The sequence below is a fragment of the Ranitomeya imitator genome, chromosome 1 (genome assembly GCF_032444005.1).
Source record: "Ranitomeya imitator isolate aRanImi1 chromosome 1, aRanImi1.pri, whole genome shotgun sequence".
Lineage (NCBI taxonomy): Eukaryota > Metazoa > Chordata > Amphibia > Anura > Dendrobatidae > Ranitomeya > Ranitomeya imitator.
Window position 1 is genome coordinate 234369700 of NC_091282.1, and position 21078 is coordinate 234390777.

The window sequence follows — 21078 nt, forward strand, 5'->3', positions numbered from 1 at the left end:
ATGAGCCTAGTGTCTATTGGGCTCCACTATCATCGTTTCTGATTGAATTGATTGTTGGGTTCCCTAGACTTGTAGAGAAGATATGATGGGTTTCATTAATTCCTTACACTACTCTGATAAATTAAAACCTGAGCTTGGTATCTACAAGGCAGGTAGTCTTATTGTAAGGCATTTTTGATAAATGAGCATTATCATATACAAACTACACAAGGAAAACGGGACTATTTTGTACCATGTGCCATTTACTATACTGTTAGCTTCGCATATGGCAGAAGATGTTTTGGCCCTACAAGTATCATATCCTGGGCGCCACTGCGACATCTGAACACCCTACAGCTGCATCCTCGCACAATCCTATTCAGTATCAGAACTGACAATAAACTATTCTAATAAATCACTATTGTTAGCACGTACATAAATAACAATTATTAGCATAATGTTTGTGAAAAATTGATGATATTGGCTTTTGGGGGCCATGATTGACATTAGAAGCTCTGTCCATATAGCCGCGAGCGTGGACCGGCTAACAAACTCCGCTGTTGTATCCAGATGTTAATAGACTGTACATTATGAAATATAATTATCACATGTTCTCCTTCTATTACTTGTATAAAAGGGAATAATCCAGTACAGGGCCACGCAATGGGGACTTACAAGACTTACAATGTCAAGTTATTCAGTAGCCAGGATTATTATGTATGGATGAGTGACATAGCAATGTTGATTGAGATCACTAAGGACACCCATGGTAGGACTTAGACTTCCATGCTACATGTCTGACTTATATGTGTTAATTGATCTAAAATTGTATCTCCGTAACTTTATGCACAGGAACAGAATCAGGCTTTGTGGCCATTGATTCAGACATCTTCTTACTTTATGGCAATACAGTTGAAATTAATCTTCTATCAGATGCTTCAAGGTAGTAGGGTGACATTGAATGGTCCAAGCTTAAAAACATGCTGCTTTATTACTCTGCCTTCCGGGGGTCTCTGTTGCTGTCACTATATATTGTCAATTTTTGTTTGCTGAGTAAAGGATTTATAACAGAGTGATAGACACACCACGAGGCTGTAATAACTGCAGTCCCTGATTAGGGTTATAGTCCCTACTAGTTGTACTGTAAACTGCAAAACAACTACAGAAATAACGCAAATTGACTTCTCTACAAAACAGGGTTATTTCTTTATTTGAGCTTTAACACAATGTTTTTGTATTAATCTAGTTGTCCCAATACAAATGAAGGCAGAAACTAATGGCAGATTGTTGTACGCATATTTAGGGTTCACAAGCCTGGACCAGAATTACCAACGTAATGGCTGCGCCTCTATGTGTAGCATCGTACAACCAGTCACCTTATAGTCAACTGACTTTGTGCTCTGGATGTTATGCTCAGCATATAAAGTATCATGGATCATTTTCATGTGTTGTGATAAATGTGACTATTTCTTGCTTCCATTACTAACCTGTTCCTTTTTTTATTTATAGGAAGCAGTCTGTCTAAGCAAGACTGGGCCATTCAGTGGCCCGCTACAGAAGCAGGGAAGGAGAACAGTCCGGTCACCCAGCAGGAGACGGCTCAGTGGATCCGAACACATCTATCACAGAGTCCAAAACTACAGCCTAAATGCATCCAGCACTACTGCCATTTGCCTGTAGCTCATGGATCCCTGTACACTAATGTAGACAGGCTGACTGTTGAAGCATATCCAGGCTCATGCCAACCTTCAGAGACTGGGCACCGCTCATTACCTCCATCTCCTCGTCAGCGACATACAGCTCACAACAATGCACCAAGGACACCTAATATAGTAACCACTATGACCCCTCCTGGCACCCCTCCTCTAAGAAGGAGGAACAAGCTGAAACCACCAGGTACCCCGCCTCCTTCTTCCAGGAAGCTCATCCACCTTATCCCTGGATTCACCTCTTTGCACCGAAGCAAATCTCATGAGTTCCAAGTTGGTCACCGTGTGGATGAGTCTCACACCCCTAAGTAAGTACTTAAATAAGTTTTTATGGGAAACCAAACTTCTCCATGATTTAAAGCTAATTTTCCCCCTAATCTAATGGCAGCATGATCTAGATGCAAAGGCCCTGATTCCAGCGATGTGTCACTTACTGGGCTGCTTGCTGTATTTCTTTTTTTATAAAATCACTGTTTTAGCAGGAGGTTATCACTAAAGGACTAGTAAACCTGCTGCAATTTAGTCCTCCATATCCTGGAGCTGTGCATAACCCCACCCTCACCACCTATTAGCAGCTTTCTGCCTATGCGCAGTATACATAGACAGCTACCAGTTAATGCTGTGGACAGGGTTATAAAGAGCTCAGCATTCAGAAAGCTACTAAATCTGTGATTTTATCAAAATGACAGCAAACAGGTCATTAAGTGACACATCGCTGGAATCAGGGTCTGAGATGGGGTAGTAAAACCCGGTGATAGATTCCCGTTACAATATACCTCACTGGAATGATTATTCTATAATTGTTTCTATTATACTATTCCTCTGAATGTCCAACTCCTGATTTTGGCTTACAAATACTGATGTAAAATACTGACCAAATATTGATCGTGTGACCGTGGCCTTAAAGGGAACCTGTCAGCAGGATTGTGCTCAGTAAACTACAGACACTGTCAGGTTGGTGCTGTTATTCTGATTAAAATGACACCTGGGTTGATGAAATCCATCTTGTGGTTGTTGATTAATTTGAATTTGTAGTTTTCAGCTAATGAGATTTAATGAGATTTATGTGGTGCTCTGCTTACATATTCATCTATATGACCTTCCCCCCCAGTTTACATAATGCATAGACTATTGTGGGGTTAGAAAATAAAATTTACATCCATTTTTTTTTTAAGCCTACAATATGATATGCAGTATGTAAAATAGGAGGCAAGTCACTGAAGGATCAGTAACCTGTCAGAAGCCATCAGTATGAATAGCTAAGTAGAGCCCCACATAAAGACCTTCCCCACAAGCCGCATGTGCACCACATAAAGACCACCGCCAGGCTATCCCGAAGCACGAGAATCTCATTAAGGCTGGAGTCACACATGACGTATAAAAAATCGGTCCGTTTTACACTGACAAGAATAGCAGAAATGTTCCCTGAACAGTGATCCGTATGTCATCCTTGTGCAATGCGAGGATGCGATTTTCTCGAATGTAAGCATCCGTGTGACATCTGTATGGCATCCGTATGGCGAGATTTTCACGCTGGCTTGCAAAATGGACATATAATGGATCCATGGGCTCAAAGGCGCAAATATTCGTGAAAACATATATACAGTCTATATATACTGTATACTGCATACTGTGATTTCTCTCGCACGTATAATACGGCCGAAAAAACAACGGATGATGGGAGCTGCCCCATAGATTAACATTGGTCCTAGTGCTATGCGATTTTTTCTCACATAGCACTCGTCAGCATTTCTCTCTAGTTTGACTCTGGCCTAACTCAAAGCTACAAATATAGATTAAACAACAACCTCAAGATGGATTTCATCAACCAAGGTCTAATTGTAATCAGTATAATGGCGCCAACCTGACATTGTCTGTAGTTTACTTAGTAAAATCCTGCTAACAGGTTTACTTTAAACACTGAGATTGCTGAGTGTTGGGGCTCCACCCATCTGATATTGAAGGCCTATTCTAAGGCTAGGTGCAGATGACTGTATATGCTCTCATCCGAGAGAATCGTGCCGATTATGCTTATCACACTCTGATCAATTTCTGATCACAGTTTGAACAGAGCTTCATCACAGCGTGATCCAATTTTCTCTGATGCCAAGATGTAAAAAAAATGTGTCTCCATCTTCTCCATTCCGTCAGTCCATGGAAATAGGACTGTACTTGGATGTCATGCAAGTGCCGTCCGATGTTTTCAATGGGTTCACAGACTTGCAAGGCCAAGTGCTATCCGATAATCAAATCTAATTTAGCCATGCTGCGATTTAAAAAAAAATTGTAAAAAATCAGATGTGCACAGCGCCATAGCATAACTTTGGTCTGAGTGCAATCCGATGTTTTGTCGGATTGCACTTGGAACGATAATATGGTGATGTACCCGAGACCTTAGGATCAATATTGTAGTCCCGGCACACCCCTATAAATTGTAATTGCATTCACAACATGCCTTAATGTTTCTCTAGAGTCTGATAGTTTTCGGGGGCTTGAGCTATTTTTGTCATATGGAGAAACCAGTGGGCGATAATAAAAGTATTTTCTATTTTCAATATTTCTGCTTGCTGCCAGTCAATAAAGGGGAAGTTACAAACCTAATACTTCCCAGGATAGGGTGACCTGACGGTTTTCGCTCCATCCAAGAGAAACGGTTAGATTATGCTACTCAGACTTTGACCAGAGTGGGATCCATTTTTCTAGAAGGTAGACCTTTCTAGAAGTCCACCTTCTCGATTCAGTTAGTCCGTGAAAATCAATGTCATCTGAGTGCAGCCCGATGCTTTTCATGGACCCATAGACTTGATTGCTCAAACCAAGTGCAGATGCTCAGTGCACTCTTGGAGTGGTCAAACATTTAAGTAGGAAAAACAATTTCTCCCTCGAAGATACTTGTTAAAATAAAACTCCTTGTTTATTTCTTACATTTAAAAAAATGTCATGCTGGCAGACCAACTAGTACCCCCGAAGCAAACCGACGCGTTTCGACTATACAGTCTTATTCATGATCTGCTGAACGCAAGTACTGACCAAAAGACCAAACTTATATAACTTCTCTTTCCAGCACTTGTGTGCTAGTTAACTAACTACCATTATCCATTAAATTTAACCCCATGTGGGCGTGGATTTAAAGAAGAGCGCATATAAAAACAATATGACCATTTGTGCAAACATCAAAAAATATCTGGAGACTCATATAAAAATCCAATTAAGTATATTGCAGTATCAAATTCCCTGTGGGATCCTAATTTGTAATTTAGGGGGAAAATAAGTAGGTGGAAAGGTGCGCATTTGGTCACACCAAGGGTGCACCGACCACCTGTACTTGGTTTGAAAATAAACATTTGCTCTTTTTTTGTGCAAAATATTAGTAATAAAAGTTACAATGTTCCACTGCAAAATTTGCCCAAATAATTTCAGGAGTCCATAGTATCACTTCAGGGTGAACTGTAATACATTTACACAAAAATAAATAGCGACTTTAAAAAAAAAATGCAATTAATTATTCTGTCAAAATTATAAGGGAACCTGAAACCCCTCCTCAATGACAAACATAAAAGAAGCAGGCAAACGCAATTAAAATAGATTTTAAAGAAGGTGCAAATTGAAGGAAGAATTAGGTACAAATGAAAAACAGGCAAAAATACACCAATAAAAAGGTGCGAAAGCAGTAATGAACCACAGTGTCTTTGTTTAGATGAGTATTTATACTTTTGTTGCTTTGATGTTCATCCAGATGTGTTCATTTCAATGTCAGACCAACACTTAGTAGTAATTTTTAATATTTTATGAACATTTTGCTCCAATCCTGACTTCCTGTTATTGGTATTATTGCATCTTCTAATATATACCGTATCATCATAAAATAGACATGATGGCTCCTTGGGGCTTTACCTAAGAAATGAGCAGGGAAATGTGTACTGCATTTTATCATGATTTTGTATGGTATGTACTTCAGGAGAAGTGGATGGGAACTTCAGGAATTATGGTGACATTAACTACTTATTTTTATGACACTATTTTACAGCAAATTCTTGACTTTTTTTTTAACAAGCCTAAGGTTTTTAGAAATTGCAGAGCTGACTGGTGTCAATGTTGCATTTGCTTATATGTCAGAACCTGTTCTGTTTTCTGTCTTCATACAGTGTATATGCCTGGCTAAACAAGTGTCTATTCCCTGCAAATACATCATGGTACTTTTATATACCTAATAAAAGAGCAAGTTTGAAATAAAAAAAACTCTCATTCAATGGGTAGAGCAAGACTGCATTTATAGAGTACGTTAAAGAGCAAAATTCTAAATAATTTGGAATTTCTAATAGTAATACTTTACAGGAGTTGTCCAATGCTAGACAATCTATGCTTAATCAATTCAAGGCTCCAAAGAAAATTATAGCAATCTATACTTAAGGTACCTTCACACATAACGATATTGTTAACGATATCGTTGCTATTTGTGACGTAGCAACGATATCGTTAATGAAATCGTTATGTGTGACAGCGACCAACGATCAGGCCCCTGCTGGGAGATCGTTGGTCGCTGAATAAAGTCCAGAACTTTATTTCGTCGCTGGACTCCTGCTGACATCGCTGGATCGGCGTGTGTGACACCGATCCAGCGATGTCTTCGCTGGTAACCAGGGTAAACATCGGGTAACTAAGCGCAGGGCCGCGCTTAGTAACCCGATGTTTACCCTGGATACCATGCTAAAAGTAAAAAAAAACAAACACTAGATACTTACCTACAGCCGTCTGTCCTCCAGCGCTGTGCTCTGCACTCCTCCTGTACTGTCTGTGAGCCGGAAAGCAGAGCGGTGACGTCACCGCTCTGCTTTCCGGCTCACAGACAGTACAGGAGGAGAGCAGAGAAGCAGAGCGCAGCGCTGGAGGACAGACAGCGGTAGGTAAGTATCTAGTGTTTGTTTTTTTTTACTTTTAGCATGGTAACCAGGGTAAACATCGGGTTACTAAGCGCGGCCCTGCGCTTAGTTACCCGATGTTTACCCTGGTTACCGGCATCGTTGGTCGCTGGAGAGCGGTCTGTGTGACAGCTCTCCAGCGACCAAACAGCGACACTGCAGCGATCCGAATCGTTGTCGGTATCGCTGCAGCGTCGCTTAATGTGAAGGGGCCTTTACCTCTCATAGAGGTGCCATTCTAGCAATATCAGCTCTGCTGTTCCCTGTTAGTGACATTACATTGTTGTTACTGTTGTAACTAAGCAGAGGCCACTGATTGAATATTTATAAACATCAGCTGATCAGCAGCTGCTGATTGGCTGCAGCAGTCACGTGAAACGGCACATGTCGCTCCCCCAAACCTCCACCCCGGTAAAAGCAGAGTTGACAATCTAGGCCAGTGCCACTGCAGGAGGTGAGTATAGGCTATTTTACTTATCCATGGGACCATGAATTGATTTAAAGAGATTCTGGTTTTTGTTACTCCTTCTGAAAACCGCATGATGTGATGTAGGGGCAGAGACCTTGATATTACTGATTTGTCACTTGTAGATCTAGCAGTTCTCTGAATGCTGAGCTCTGTATAACCCAGCCCATACTACTGACCGCTTTCTGTGTGTACTTTGCGTAGGCAGAAAGCTGCCAGGCAGTGGTGGGGGTATACAGTGTTCATGAATATGGAGGAGAAAATGGCAGCAGGAATGCTAGTAGTCTAGTGATAAAATCACTTATTTATAAGCAGATTATTAAGACTACTGCAAGCAGCCCCATTGTCATAGCTCGGTTTGGGAATTTAATCTGGTTATGTGTTGCTGTGCGGTCATTTCTCCTGTCCGCTGAGCTATTGCAATTTCTTCCCTGTCCAAATGCTGATGTTTCTATTATCTTTGTTTTCCTTTCTTGGTTTGCTCCTCTCAAGGTGTTTCTCGTTTTCCCGTCTTGGTTTGCCCTATCACATTCTGGGTGGGATTTTATATGTTCATCCTTCACTGCACTTCCTTGCTGGCTATATCTCTTGGTGGATGTGTGTTCAGGAGTTCTAGCCCAGCTAAAGGATTTACCTTACTTGGTAAACTCCAGTTAAATTCTTGCAGCAAGTCTGTTTGCTTTCCCTCAAAGCACCTTTTCCTTTTACCACTGTTTCTGGGAGATTATAATTGTTCCTTTTATTTTTGGTTCTCCTTAACTTTCCTCTCTATATTACATGAATATGTTTTAGTTTATCACCTATGGTTTTTATATCTTACTTTACACTTTCCTCTTCCCTTGTTGGCAGTGTGTTGTGACATTCCCTCTGGTTTCTTAGGAGGTACGAGAAACCCCTCAACAGCCTTTTAGAAAGTTAGGTCCTAGGTGGTGTTTTTAGTTGTGCGGCTAGGGCCTCTCTAATCTTTACAGGGACCAGTTGAGTGTAGGTGGGGCATTTCCCGTGTGTGAGTTTGTACACATTCATAGCACCAGTAAGTGAAATATCACTGGAATCAAGGTCCCAGTCACTACTTTATCCTGCTCTCAGATTACGTAGCACAAACCTGATGATAGATTCCTTTTTAGAAGGCGTTATCCAGTAGTGGACAACCCCTCCTTTTTTTTCTTACTATGTTCCTACATTACTTTTTTTTTGTACTTTTTAACTCTTAATCAAATCATGTATATGTTGTCTTCCGAGTGTGATCTGACAAAGCATGTTATTCTATAGGGCCTTGCACATGTCTGATTTTTTTTATTCTGACCGAAAAGGAAAAAAAATCACAGCATGCACAATTTGCCATGCAAGTCAATGGGTCTGTCAAAAAAATCGACCACACTCAGATGACATCTGAGTGCAGTCTGGTTTTCACAGACTGACAGAATGGAGAAATGTTTGTTTTCCATCTTCACTTCATCTGAGAAAATCGGTTCACACTCTGATCAGACTCTGATCAGAGTGTAATTAGCACAATTGGTCTCGATTCTCTCAGATGAGAGAAAATAGGCTTGTGTGGCTCTAGCCTAAAGGTATGTAAGTAATGAGGTCACTAATATTACGTCTACCTGGTCTTATATAGTCATTAAGTTTGTTTTGTTCGCCTTGTTAAGAGTATTTGATGGCTGGATACATTTTGTACTGGTTTTATAGAAATAATATTTAGGCAATTATTTGTTTTCCTTGGAATAAAAACTCCATAGTGTACTGAACAGTAGATTGGTCAATATCATCAGCTATTATTGTGTCTGGCTATGTAAGAAGCTCTTGTCACTTAATATGTGCACATGTACACGTATGCTGCTCCATCCTCAGATACATGGCCATGTGTAAGGATGCAGATATCCGGCCTATGTTATTCGCTAATGGCCAGGACAGACTTGCGTAAGTGACAGATAACATTATTTCACTGGAAGACTGTAAATGATCATTGCATGCAAACTGGAGGCCCAAATACCCCAGATGGGATTCTGAATCAAGAATTAATTACTGCAAAAATGATGAGCGGAGATGGGTGCGGGAAGCAGGGCCCCATACTGCACTTTAATGCACAAACTGCTTCCTGGATCCTTCATTTCATATACTAATTTGCAGCTGTTTTGGACCAGAGCTTCTTTCTATTCATTAACCCTTACAGCTTCTAAAATAAGGAGATGCTATTATCCGTCTTAAACCTCTAACTTTATATTTCTGACATTCAAAATTACATCCAATTGCCACAGGGCACCATTTAGCCTTACTTTTCCACTTTGCATATGTTCACTACAAAGCTGAATAGTTAGTAGGGTTGAAAAAAATGTCCATCAAGATGCGGGTTATGTCCATTTCTCATAAATATACCTACAATATATCACAGGTTTGGATTGTAGGTGACCACTAGAGGTACCCGGTTATTTTCTTCTTTAGCTCTGTAATGTAGCAGGTGATTCCTTGATATTCTGGTGGCTCTTGTGATCTGGTTTTCAATTATTCTTGGATGGTAGCCCTGGTTCAAAAAGGTCTTTCTGAGGCGACCAAGGTGTTCATCCCTGTCCATTGGGTTGGAACATATAGGATTGTATCTGATGGCTTGGCTGTAGACAATGGAGTTTTTATGTGTTTTGGATGGAAACTGTCCCATTTAAGGTATGCTGGACGGTCGATTGGCTTCTGATACAGGGATGTCTCTATTTTATTGTTCTGCAGCTTAATGATGGTGTCCAAAAGGTTAATTTCAGTGCAGGAGTAGTTGAGTGTCAAGTTGATGGTTGGATGAAATTGATTAAACTGTTCATGGAACTTCTTTAGCTATGGCTCAGACTCCATCCAGATGATTAAAATGTCATCAATGTAGCGGTGGTACCCCAGAGGCCTGATGGGACATGAGGTCAAAAAGTCGCTTTCAAGCTTGGCCATGAAAAGATTTGCATACTGTGGGGCCATTTTACTTCCCATTGCTGTGCCAGTCTCCTGTAGATAGATCTTCTTGTCAAATTCAAAGTAATTGTAGGTGAGGATGAATTTTATGTTTCACCACATAATTTGCATCAGTGCCTGCGTTTTCCAGGAAGAATTTTCAGGCATTTATTCCATCTTGGTGTGGGATATTGGAGTACAAAGATTCCACATCCATGGTGGCCAGGACGGTTCCTTCTGGTAGAGGAACTAAGGAACTTGCATCAACTAAGGAACTTGCCCCTCAGACTTTGAGGGGTCATCACAACAGAACCAGACCCCAATACAACAATCCTTATCTAAGAACTGGCCCAATATTTATGGACATAACTGTTTATCACTCATGGTAATTCTGCTTCATGTCACCTGTCTTACCATGATCTGTCTTATCCATGGTTTTTCCCTTTTTTTCTGTGCTATGTTGTGCATAAATATGTGATTCTTCAGAATTTGTTTTAGTCTTAGCCTCAGGAAGAGACCTGTGTAGTCTCGAAAGCTTGCAATTTGTTACCATCTTTTCAGTTAGCCATTAAAAGGTATCAACCACTGAGGACTCTCAATTCTAAATATTTTCCTATTACTCATACACATTCTTCTGTTTGTGACAATTCACTTGTGAACAATCTTTGCTTTAGGTCTTTGTTGGACTGGTCAATTTGTTGGCTGCAAATATTAAAAATAACTAAGTAGAGCTCTTGGGAAGAATTTAGAAAATAACATTGTGTGAGTATAAAATAGCAGCCACAGGGTGAATGAGGTGGAAATAAAGAGATTTGCAAAACCCCAGCTGTGAACTCCTACTTACCAAAGCAGCATGATACTGCTTTGATTATGATGCTTTAGAGATACTCTATTTTCTGCATGACAAAAGCCAGCAATTGTATTATTTAAACCTATCTGCTAAGCGGCTTAATATTATTACTTCATCCACTTTATTAATAGACACTAAGTGATCAATTTTATATATTACCCAAGTATCTGAAGGGACCATATATTATTTTTATTATTAGTCATTAGTACTAGTAGTAATATTCTACTATCCAATGACATGTTCTCTATATCATTATTACCTTTCCATATGTACCTGTATAGGATTGCATTTTTTAAGGAATTGTTCCACTACAAACATTTTTAGCATATCGACATGTCTGATAGTTACTTATATGTCCCCCCAAATATCAGTTGAAGTCAATGGACTTGCCAACTCTATAGGAATTTCCAGAAGGTATTTAGAAACCTGGGAGACCACTCAAAGCTCCAGAAAGAGCTCTCAAATCTCTTGAACACCACGTCTTGATTAAGGCTATGTACACACAGTGCGTTTTTTTGTGTTTTTGAAGCGATTTTTCCACATGTAAATGGACCAAAAACTCTATGGAATCCTTTTGCAAGCTAATTCAATGACAATCCTGAAGTGTTGTGCACATGATTAGTACCGTAATTTTCCTTAAGTATTTGCAGTGCGTTTTTGTCTGCAGCATGTCAATTCTTTTTGCATTTTTGCAGCATTTTTCACTCATTGACTTCAATTGATTCAGTCAGATCCGCAGCAAAAACTCAGGTATAAAAATGTTTGTGGGTTTGTTGAGTTTTTGTTTTATGTTTTACCGCCTTCCTATGATGTTTCCCATGCTGTCATCTGTGTGTCAGCATGGGAAACATCGGCACGGTAGTTCTTATCAGCGGTAATGCTACCTCCAGTAAGACTGTTGGTCAGAGAGCTGCGGGGTCATGCTATCAGATGCAGCGTGACCCCACAGCTGTGACTGTGACCCACAGCAGTGACCTGCGGTAAAAAGCTTACTGCAGGTCAGCAGGTGTGGGCTGATAAGACTACTGCTCCCATCGGGCTACATCTGCTGTCACTGATAACAGTGACAGCAGGGGACACTGACAGGAGACGTAGTCTCATCTGCCAGCACCTGTGCTCACAGTTGAAAAAAAAAGTTAAATAATTTCATACATATTCACATAAAAGAAAAATCCATTATAGTCACCTAAAACCAAATCCCCGATGCCCTCGTCTCCTAGAAAAAAAGTAAAATAATAAAAGAACATATGCTCACCTGTCTGCCGTAGTCCACGTAATCCTGAGTGTCCCATGGCGATCTCACGTGTAGAACAGTCACATCGGGAGATGTGACCGCTCTACCTGGCCGCCGACGATACACTGACAGGAGGTACAATAATTGCTCCCGCAGTGTATCACTAAGCTTCCGTGAGAGAGTTCACTGAAGTTCATCAGCTGATCTGCTCACCTGCCCTCACTTATGTCACCGCTGCATGAGAACTTTCTCAGGCAGCAGTGATGCTGTAAGTACCTTCATTCTGTTACCACTCCTACATAGGCTGGTGATAATGTGTGTGTGTTTGTGTTAACTTAACAGCTTAGTAATAAGGGTGTTGGGCAGCCACCTTTTCATTGCTAAGCCTAGGGCTAGGTGTCAATAACAGCTGCTATCACCAAGTCCTAATCCCAAAATTGGCAAATATGACTGAAGGCTCCTTCACATTAAGCGACGCTGCAGCGATACAGACAACGATCCGGATCGCTGCAGCGTCGCTGTTTGGTCGCTGGAGAGCTGTCACACAGACCGCTCTCCAGCGACCAACGATGCAGGTAACCAGGGTAAACATCGGGTAACTAAGCGCAGGGCCGCGCTTAGTAACCCGATGTTTACCCTGGTTACCATCCTAAAAGTAAAAAAAACAAACACTACATACTTACCTAACGCTGTCTGTCCTCCAGCGCTGTGCTCTGCACTCCTCCTGTACTGTCTGTGTGAGCACAGCGGCCGGAAAGCAGAGCGGTGACGTCACCGCTCTGCTTTCCGGCTGACCGACGCTCACAGCCAGTACAGGAGGAGTGCAGAGCACAGCGCTGGAGGACAGACAGCGTTAGGTAAGTATGTAGTGTTTGTTTTTTTTACTTTTAGGATGGTAACCAGGGTAAACATCGGGTTACTAAGCGCGGCCCTGCGCTTAGTTACCCGATGTTTACCCTGGTTACCAGTGAAGACATCGCTGAATCGGTGTCACACACGCCGATCCAGCGATGTCAGCGGGAGAGCCAGCGACCAAAGAAAGGTCTGGCCCTCTAGCCCCGACCAACGACATCACAGCAGGATTCTGATCGCTGCTGTGTGTCAAACTAAACGATATCGCTAGCGAGGATGCTGCAACGTCACGGATTGCTAGCGATATCGTTTAGTGTGAAGGTACCATAATTGTAAGTTTGGGCCATTGACTATTAACAGTCCAAGTTAAAATAAGATGACCAATGTCTGTGTGATTAGGCTTTAGTGTAATGTAATGGTCAGGGGTAGAATATACATAAGGTGCCACATAACATCTATTAACCTTCTAAAGGAGTGTTCAAGTTTGAAAGTTATAATCTATCCATAAGATGAGCGATAACTTTCCAATCACTGGGGGTTCAACTGCTGTGGCCCCTCTGATCCTGAAAACTGGGGCTTTGAAGATCCCAAAATGAATGGAGTAGGCTGATCATGCGCACTGCCTCTCCATTCATTCTAATAGGAGCACTGAAGAAAGGCAAAGCGCATCGCTCATCAAACTCTGGCGCTCTCATTAAGAATGATTGGAGTGGTAGTGGGATTATCAAATTACGCTCCATGATGGTTTGATTTTTTGCAGGATGAGCTGATGTACTGCATTTATTAGTACAATTTTGGGATAAACATGATTATTATTTATTTGTCTTTTATTCATTTTTTTAAAGCATAGAAGTGAAAACAGTAATTTGAGAGTTTATTTTTCATGTCTTTCACTGTATAGGTAACACAACATGACATTCAATGTGAATTTGGCAAGACAAATATGCTTTTTTATATCTTTGTCTTTTTATCCAAAGAAAAGGTTAAGGGGAAAACAGTATTTTTTTACAATTATTTTTTCATTTTTGATTATTTTCATTTTTAATTTTAATCCCACTAAGGGACTTAAATGAGCTTGATCTCATTTAATGCACTACAATACCTCTTTATTTCAGGCTTAGGCTGAAAGGCATTTTTTTAGACTGTCTCTGGCTAGGTCTACCTGAAAGATGTGTTTACTGACATCTGGTTGGAAGTCATTTAAGGAGAATCTGTCAGCAGGTTTTTACTATATAATACGAGGACAGCATGAGATAGGGGTTAAAATACTGAACTCAACAATGTTTCACATATCCGGCTGTGCGGTGTTGCTTACTTAGGCTGAAGGATTAATCACTTTGTGATTATCCTTGGATTCAGGTTCTCCTTGCCCCAGCATGCTGCTCTCAGATGAGGTAGCAAGCGAAACTGATGACAGATTCCCTTTAATAGCCTGTTTACACCGACAGACCCTGTTTACTTTTGTGGAGCCCAAAAAGTCATTTCAACTGTGGGTATCAGTTTTAGCAGGAACTTGGCTATGTACGCAATCAAGCTCTCCTGCAGTTGATAGTACAAGTGCAAAAGCATCACCTGCCTGATCAGTATGACATTCTGTCATGCATCTGGGTTCGAACCCTTGAGCCCGTGCTTTGTGGTTCGGCTTCTCTGTACTCCTAGCCACAACAGATACACTTTTTTCTGGGTGTTTAGTTTTTGTTATCCTTACTTCAGTCTTTTCAGGGTAACAGGTACTTTCATTTACTCAGTAGCCTGCCCTATCACCTTTTGGTACGGCTTTTATACTTTTCACCTGCTGGTATTTGCTGCTGGTGATAGTCTCATTTGTATGTCCAGCCATACTGCTGTAGTTTAAAGGGAACCTGTCACCCCGTTTTTTCAGATTGAGATAAAAATACTGTTAAATAGGGCCTGTGCTGTGCGTTACAATAGTGTATGTAGTGTACCCTGATTCCCCACCTATGCTGCGAAATACATTACCAAAGTCGCCGTTTTCGCCTGTCAATCAGGCTGGTCAGGTCGGGTGGGCGTGGTCACGGCACTGTTTCTTCCCCAGCTTTCCGTTGGTGGCGTAGTGGTGTGCGCATGTCCAAGTGCCGAATCCACTGCGCGCACGTGAAGAAACAGCGCGCGATCTGCGCTATTACCCCTGTCATCGGTGGGGGCGGCCATCTTCCTGGGGCTGCGCGTGCGCAGATGGAGTGCTCTGCTGCACGGGGCCCCAGGAAGATGGCCGCCCCCACCGATGACAGGGGTAATAGCGCAGATCGCGCGCTGTTTCTTCACGTGCGCGCAGTGGATTCGGCACTTGGACATGCGCACACCACTACGCCACCAACGGAAAGCTGGGGAAGAAAAGAGCGATGTCACCACGCCCACCCGACCTGACCAGCCTGATTGACAGGCGAAAATGGCGACTTTGGTAATGTATTTCGCAGCATAGGTGGGGAATCAGGGTACACTACATACACTATTGTAATGCACGGCGCAGGACCTATTTAACAGTATTTTTATCTCAATCTGAAAAAACGGGGTGACAGGTTCCCTTTAAGCCAGTCAGTGAAAGACCAGCTAGGGTTTATCTCTCTGCCATTTATGTTCTTTACGTTGCACCTTTCTTCTGTATCTTTTTAGGAAGTATGCAGCATATTCTCTAACAGTACATATTCAATCCTTTATTTTGTATTTGGTGTTTTGTTTTACTCATTCTGGGATTTCTTTCTATTTCAGAAAACTTTCCCTTCTGTAGGTAATTTACACTCTGCTCTGCCCTCCTTTTCTTTAGGAGGAACGTGAAGTGCTCAATGGCCCTTCAGGCAGCATAGGTCCGATTTGCTATCATCTGTGGTTATGAGAATCTCAGCTTATGCAGGAGCCACTAGGGACTGCGGGGTCATGATCTCTAGTCTGTACAGGGTCAGTTACAGTTTTTAGTGAGTTACCTATTTTCCCCAGTGAGTTGCTACACTATCATAATGCAGTCACTGTCCATCAGACCCTCATGACATATTACCGATGTTCATGAGGAATATATACATCACTAGATGGTGGCCCGATTCTAACGCATCGGGTATTCTAGAATATGTATGTAGTTTATTTATGAAGATTTTAGAATAATACAATGAATACACAGAATTCGGCTGGCCGGGCGTGACTAATTAGCAAAGCGAGGTTCAAATCTTGCGCCAATTCATGGCTGGAGTGTGCCTATCGCTGATTGTTCGCGGCCGGCCATGTAGTACATAGCACAGCCACGTAGTATATAGCACAGCCACACAGTATATAGCAGCTCACATAGCATATAACACAGCCACGTAGTATTTAACACAGCTCACGTAGTATATAACAGCCCACGCAGTATATAACAGCCCACGTAGTGTATAACACAGCCCACGTAGTGTATAACACAGCCACGTAGTATATAACACAGCCCACATAGTATATTGCACAGTCACGTAGTATGTAGCACAGCCCACGTAGTATGTAGCACAGCCCACGTAGTATATTGCACAGCCCACGTAGTATATTGCACAGCCACGTAGTATATTGCACAGCCATGTAGTATATTGCACAGCCACGTAGTATATTGCACAACCCATGTAGTATATAGCACAGCGACATAGTATATAACAGCCCATGCAGTATATAACACAGCCCACGTAGTCCCACGTAGTATATAGCACAGCCAAGTAGTATATTGCACAGCCACGTAGTATATTGCACAGCCACGTAGTATATTGCACAACCATGTAGAATATTGCACAGTCCACGTAGTATATAGCACAGCCACATATTATATTGCACAGCCGATTTGGTATATAGCACAGCCCACGCAGTATATAACACTGCCCACGTAGTATATAACACAGCCCACGCAGTATATAGCAATGTGTTCACCATATCCCTGTTAAAAAAAAGAATTAAAATAAAAAATAATTATATACTCACCCTCCGGCAGCCCCCGGATCCAGCCCAGGCCTTTCCCGCTGACTGGAGGGGGCACTAACTGCAGGGAAGTAGGGAGGGGCCAATTCACGGCTGGACTGTGCCCGTTGCTGATTGGTCGCGGCCTGCGGGATTTCCGTGACAGATAGACAGACGGAAGTGGACCTTAGACAATTATATAGATAGATGAAGTGGTAAGGGGTTAATGGTGCTTCTCTGACATACTGTATAGCAAAATAGCAACATTTTGCAAAAATATCAACCTTCAGGTGCTTTTGAAGAAAGTAAACTAAGTGTATACACAACGTAATTGTAAAACTATAAAAGTATTCAGATAAAAAAAATAATAATTAACTAGCAGACATAACAATATAAGTATCCCACAGTGAGAGGATGAAGAGTGATCATCTAAACCCCACAGAGGCCATCTGCTGTTTGATGCTGATGATAATCATCTATTACATAAAGTTAATATCTGCAGGGGAAATAGCCCACTATGGCACCCAGGGTTGTCTCTCTCAATGATAATTATCACTGAAGGAGCATACTTTGATCAAAAGATTCTCTATTGTAGTACGTTACTGTTTGGCTTATGACGGGAACACTTAAAATAGATGTTTTCCTAATCCCTTTTGTAATTTACCCCTGATAATGACATATTTAGCTTCGAGTGATTTGTTTTCATCGGTTTAGATGGTTGTTAGATACAAATGGCTAGAACTTAGAACTGTTGTTTTGCAAAAGACCTTTTAGACTATGAATCAGTTTTCATAAAGAGCAATTATACAGACAATTATGACATTTTGTAAGCACTGCCTGGATAGCAGGAGGTCAATAGTATGCAATACTTCCTGGAAAAATAGGTAAAACTATAAGCCACATTTAGTATCTATATGATGTCTCACATTGTGATCTAGGAATGCAATTTCTAAATGAACTTATAAGCAGTTAGTTATTAATGAGTGTGATAAGATAGAATTGCCAAACTACTATACTATAACTTTGTTGGGGCATGTTAGTGTGTTTATAACAGCAAACAATTAGTAAATATATCATGGGGTCTAAGAGGTATCATTTCTCCTTATGGAGAGTGACATACCATCTCTGGCTTGTCAAGGTAATATTGCACGACTCGTTAAAGGGTTGATTGTGACTTGTAGGATCGTTACTTCCAACAGGTGGTTCTATAGAGTTTAAGTCCTCTTTTTCTCAGAAGAGGCAATTTGCATATTATATATCCCAGAGGAGCATTGCATGGCGAATAAGCCTCCTTACCTTGACAAGCCAGAGATGGTATGTCACTCTCCATAAGGAGAAACGATACCCCTTAGACCCCAGTCCAGAGCCTCTCACCTATTATTATTTTTTTTTTTATATAGCGCTAACATATTCCGCAGCGCTTTACAGTTTTGCACACATTATCATCGCTGTCCCTGATGGGGCTCACAATCTAGAATCCCTATCAGTATGTCTTTGGAATGTGGGAGGAAACCGGAGTGCCCGGAGGAAACCCACGCAAACACGGAGAGAACATACAAACTCTTTGCAGATGTTGTCCTGAGTGGGATTAGAACCCAGGACCCCAGCGCTGCAAGGCTGCTGTGCTAACCACTGCGCCACCGTGCTGCCCACTAGCCAAATCAGTTCTCATGCTTTGCACTGACGAGGGCCAACAGCCCGAAACACCGTGTCTGCGAATTGAGATATTGATTTGGCTTTTATCCTAAGTCATCTTGCACTACTCGTTAAAGGGTTGATTGTGACTTGTAGGATCGCTACTTCCAACAGGTGGCGCTATAGAGTTTAAGTCCTCTTTTTCTCAGAAGAGGCAATTTGCATATAATATATATAATGGGACTTTAAATGCATTCTGTTATCAAAAAATGAAATATTGCATGTTTTTATAATATGTTGTAAACCTTGTTGCATTTTTGTAAGTATTCCTGAAAAAAATGACAAAACGTATTGTTCACAATCACCAGTTTATGTTTGTATGCTTACACATTATAGACTGATATTTCCTGTTTGCAGTTATTCATTTGTCAGCTTTGCTGTGAACAAAGTGTCAAGGTCATCAGAAGGCTGAGGTATTTAAAGGGTAATTTCCATATTCACATTATTTTTCACAAAGCACAGTAAATGCATAATCGTTATTCATATACACTAAGCACAAAACAGTTTAAGTCTCATATCTCGGCCAGATGCCTCTAACTCAGCCAAACCAGATCTCACACTTTGCACTGACGAGGGGCAGTACCCCGAAACACAATGTCTGCAAATTGAGATTCTGGTTTGGCTTTTATCCTAAGTCATGTGACAAGGCTCGTTACAGTGTCAACATTGACTTTTAGGATTGCTACTTCCAATAGATGGCACTAGAGAAGAGACATTTTGGATTTTTTTTGATCGCTACCTAACCCTGTGTGCACTCAACTTCACAAAGTGTTAAATCTACATTTCCCAGTTGTACTTTGCTCCTTCTCAGTGCAGAAGACCTCTTACTCCTCCATGTGTTCATGACTAGCCCCACCTGTCTGAGCTAGCATCATCACCAGCTAATCTAAGTGTAGAATTCTCCTTTTGCTTCTGTCCACTCTCTGCTCCTGTTCATGATCCTGCATGCCTGAGTTTATCTTCTGCCATCTGCATGAGTACAGCTGTGTTTTTACATAATTGTTAGCTGGTTTATAGTTGAGCTCGAGTGTCCTGCACTTCTCCACAACAGAGCTTGTAATAACTAGGCATAAGCGTGGATGTGTTTGTTGCCTGCTGCTGACAGATCAGGGATGTGAAGCTGCAAATGCTGTTTTGTTGATGCATATGACAGATGATTATTGTGTTCCTTATGCATCAATAAAATAGCCTTATGCCAATATTCAAAAAGGGCTCTAAAAGTGAACCTGGAAATTATAGGCCAGTAAGTCTAACCTCTATTGTTGGTAAAATATTTGAAGGGTTTCTGAGGGATGTTATTCTGGATTATCTCAATGAGAATAACTGTTTATCTCCATATCAGCATGGGTTTATGAGAAATCGCTCTTGTCAAACCAATCTAATCAGTTTTTATGAAGAGGTAAGCTATAGGCTGGACCACGGTGAGTCATTGGACATGGTATATCTAGATTTTTCCAAAGCGTTTGATACCGTGCCGCACAAGAGGTTGGTACACAAAATGAGAATGCTTGGTCTGGGGGAAAATGTGTGTAAATGGGTTAGTAACTGGCTTAGTGATAGAAAGCAGAGGGTGGTTATAAATGGTATAGTCTCTAACTGGGTCGCTGTGACCAGTGGGGTACCGCAGGGGTCAGTATTGGGACCTGTTCTCTTCAACATATTCATTAATGATCTGGTAGAAGGTTTACACAGTAAAATATCGATATTTGCAGATGATACAAAACTATGTAAAGCAGTTAATACAAGAGAAGATAGTATTCTGCTACAGATGGATCTGGATAAGTTGGAAACTTGGGCTGAAAGGTGGCAGATGAGGTTTAACAATGATAAATGTAAGGTTATACACATGGGAAGAAGGAATCAATATCACCATTACACACTGAACGGGAAACCACTGGGTAAATCTGACAGGGAGAAGGACTTGGGAATCCTAGTTAATAATAAACTTACCTGGAGCAGCCAGTGCCAGGCAGCAGCTGCCAAAGCAAACAGGATCATGGGGTGCATTAAAAGAGGTCTGGATACACATGATGAGAGCATTATACTGCCTCTGTACAAATCCCTAGTTAGACCGCACATGGAGTACTGTGTCCAGTTTTGGGCACCGGTGCTCAGGAAGGATATAATGGAACTAGAGAGAGTACAAAGGAGGGCAACAAAATTAATAAAGGGGATGGGAGAACTACAATACCCAGATAGATTAGCGAAATTAGGATTATTTAGTCTAGAAAAAAGACGACTGAGGGGCGATCTAATAACCATGTATAAGTATATAAGGGGACAATACAAATATCTCGCTGAGGATCTGTTTATACCAAGGAAGGTGACGGGCACAAGGGGGCATTCTTTGCGTCTGGAGGAGAGAAGGTTTTTCCACCAACATAGAAGAGGATTCTTTACTGTTAGGGCAGTGAGAATCTGGAATTGCTTGCCTGAGGAGGTGGTGATGGCGAACTCAGTCGAGGGGTTCAAGAGAGGCCTGGATGTCTTCCTGGAGCAGAACAATATTGTATCAT

The 21078-nt window shown here is 41.4% G+C and overlaps 1 protein-coding gene across 1 annotated transcript in view; it reads left to right on the forward strand.

Annotated features, from left to right (window-relative positions):
- Window positions 1-21078, forward strand: part of KSR2 (kinase suppressor of ras 2) — an 869756-nt gene that overhangs the window by 351986 nt on the left and 496692 nt on the right. The window contains exon 4 of the mRNA XM_069754628.1: window positions 1489-1996. Within this exon, the coding sequence (XP_069610729.1) occupies window positions 1489-1996 (508 nt within the window). The remainder of the gene's footprint in view (window positions 1-1488; window positions 1997-21078) is intronic.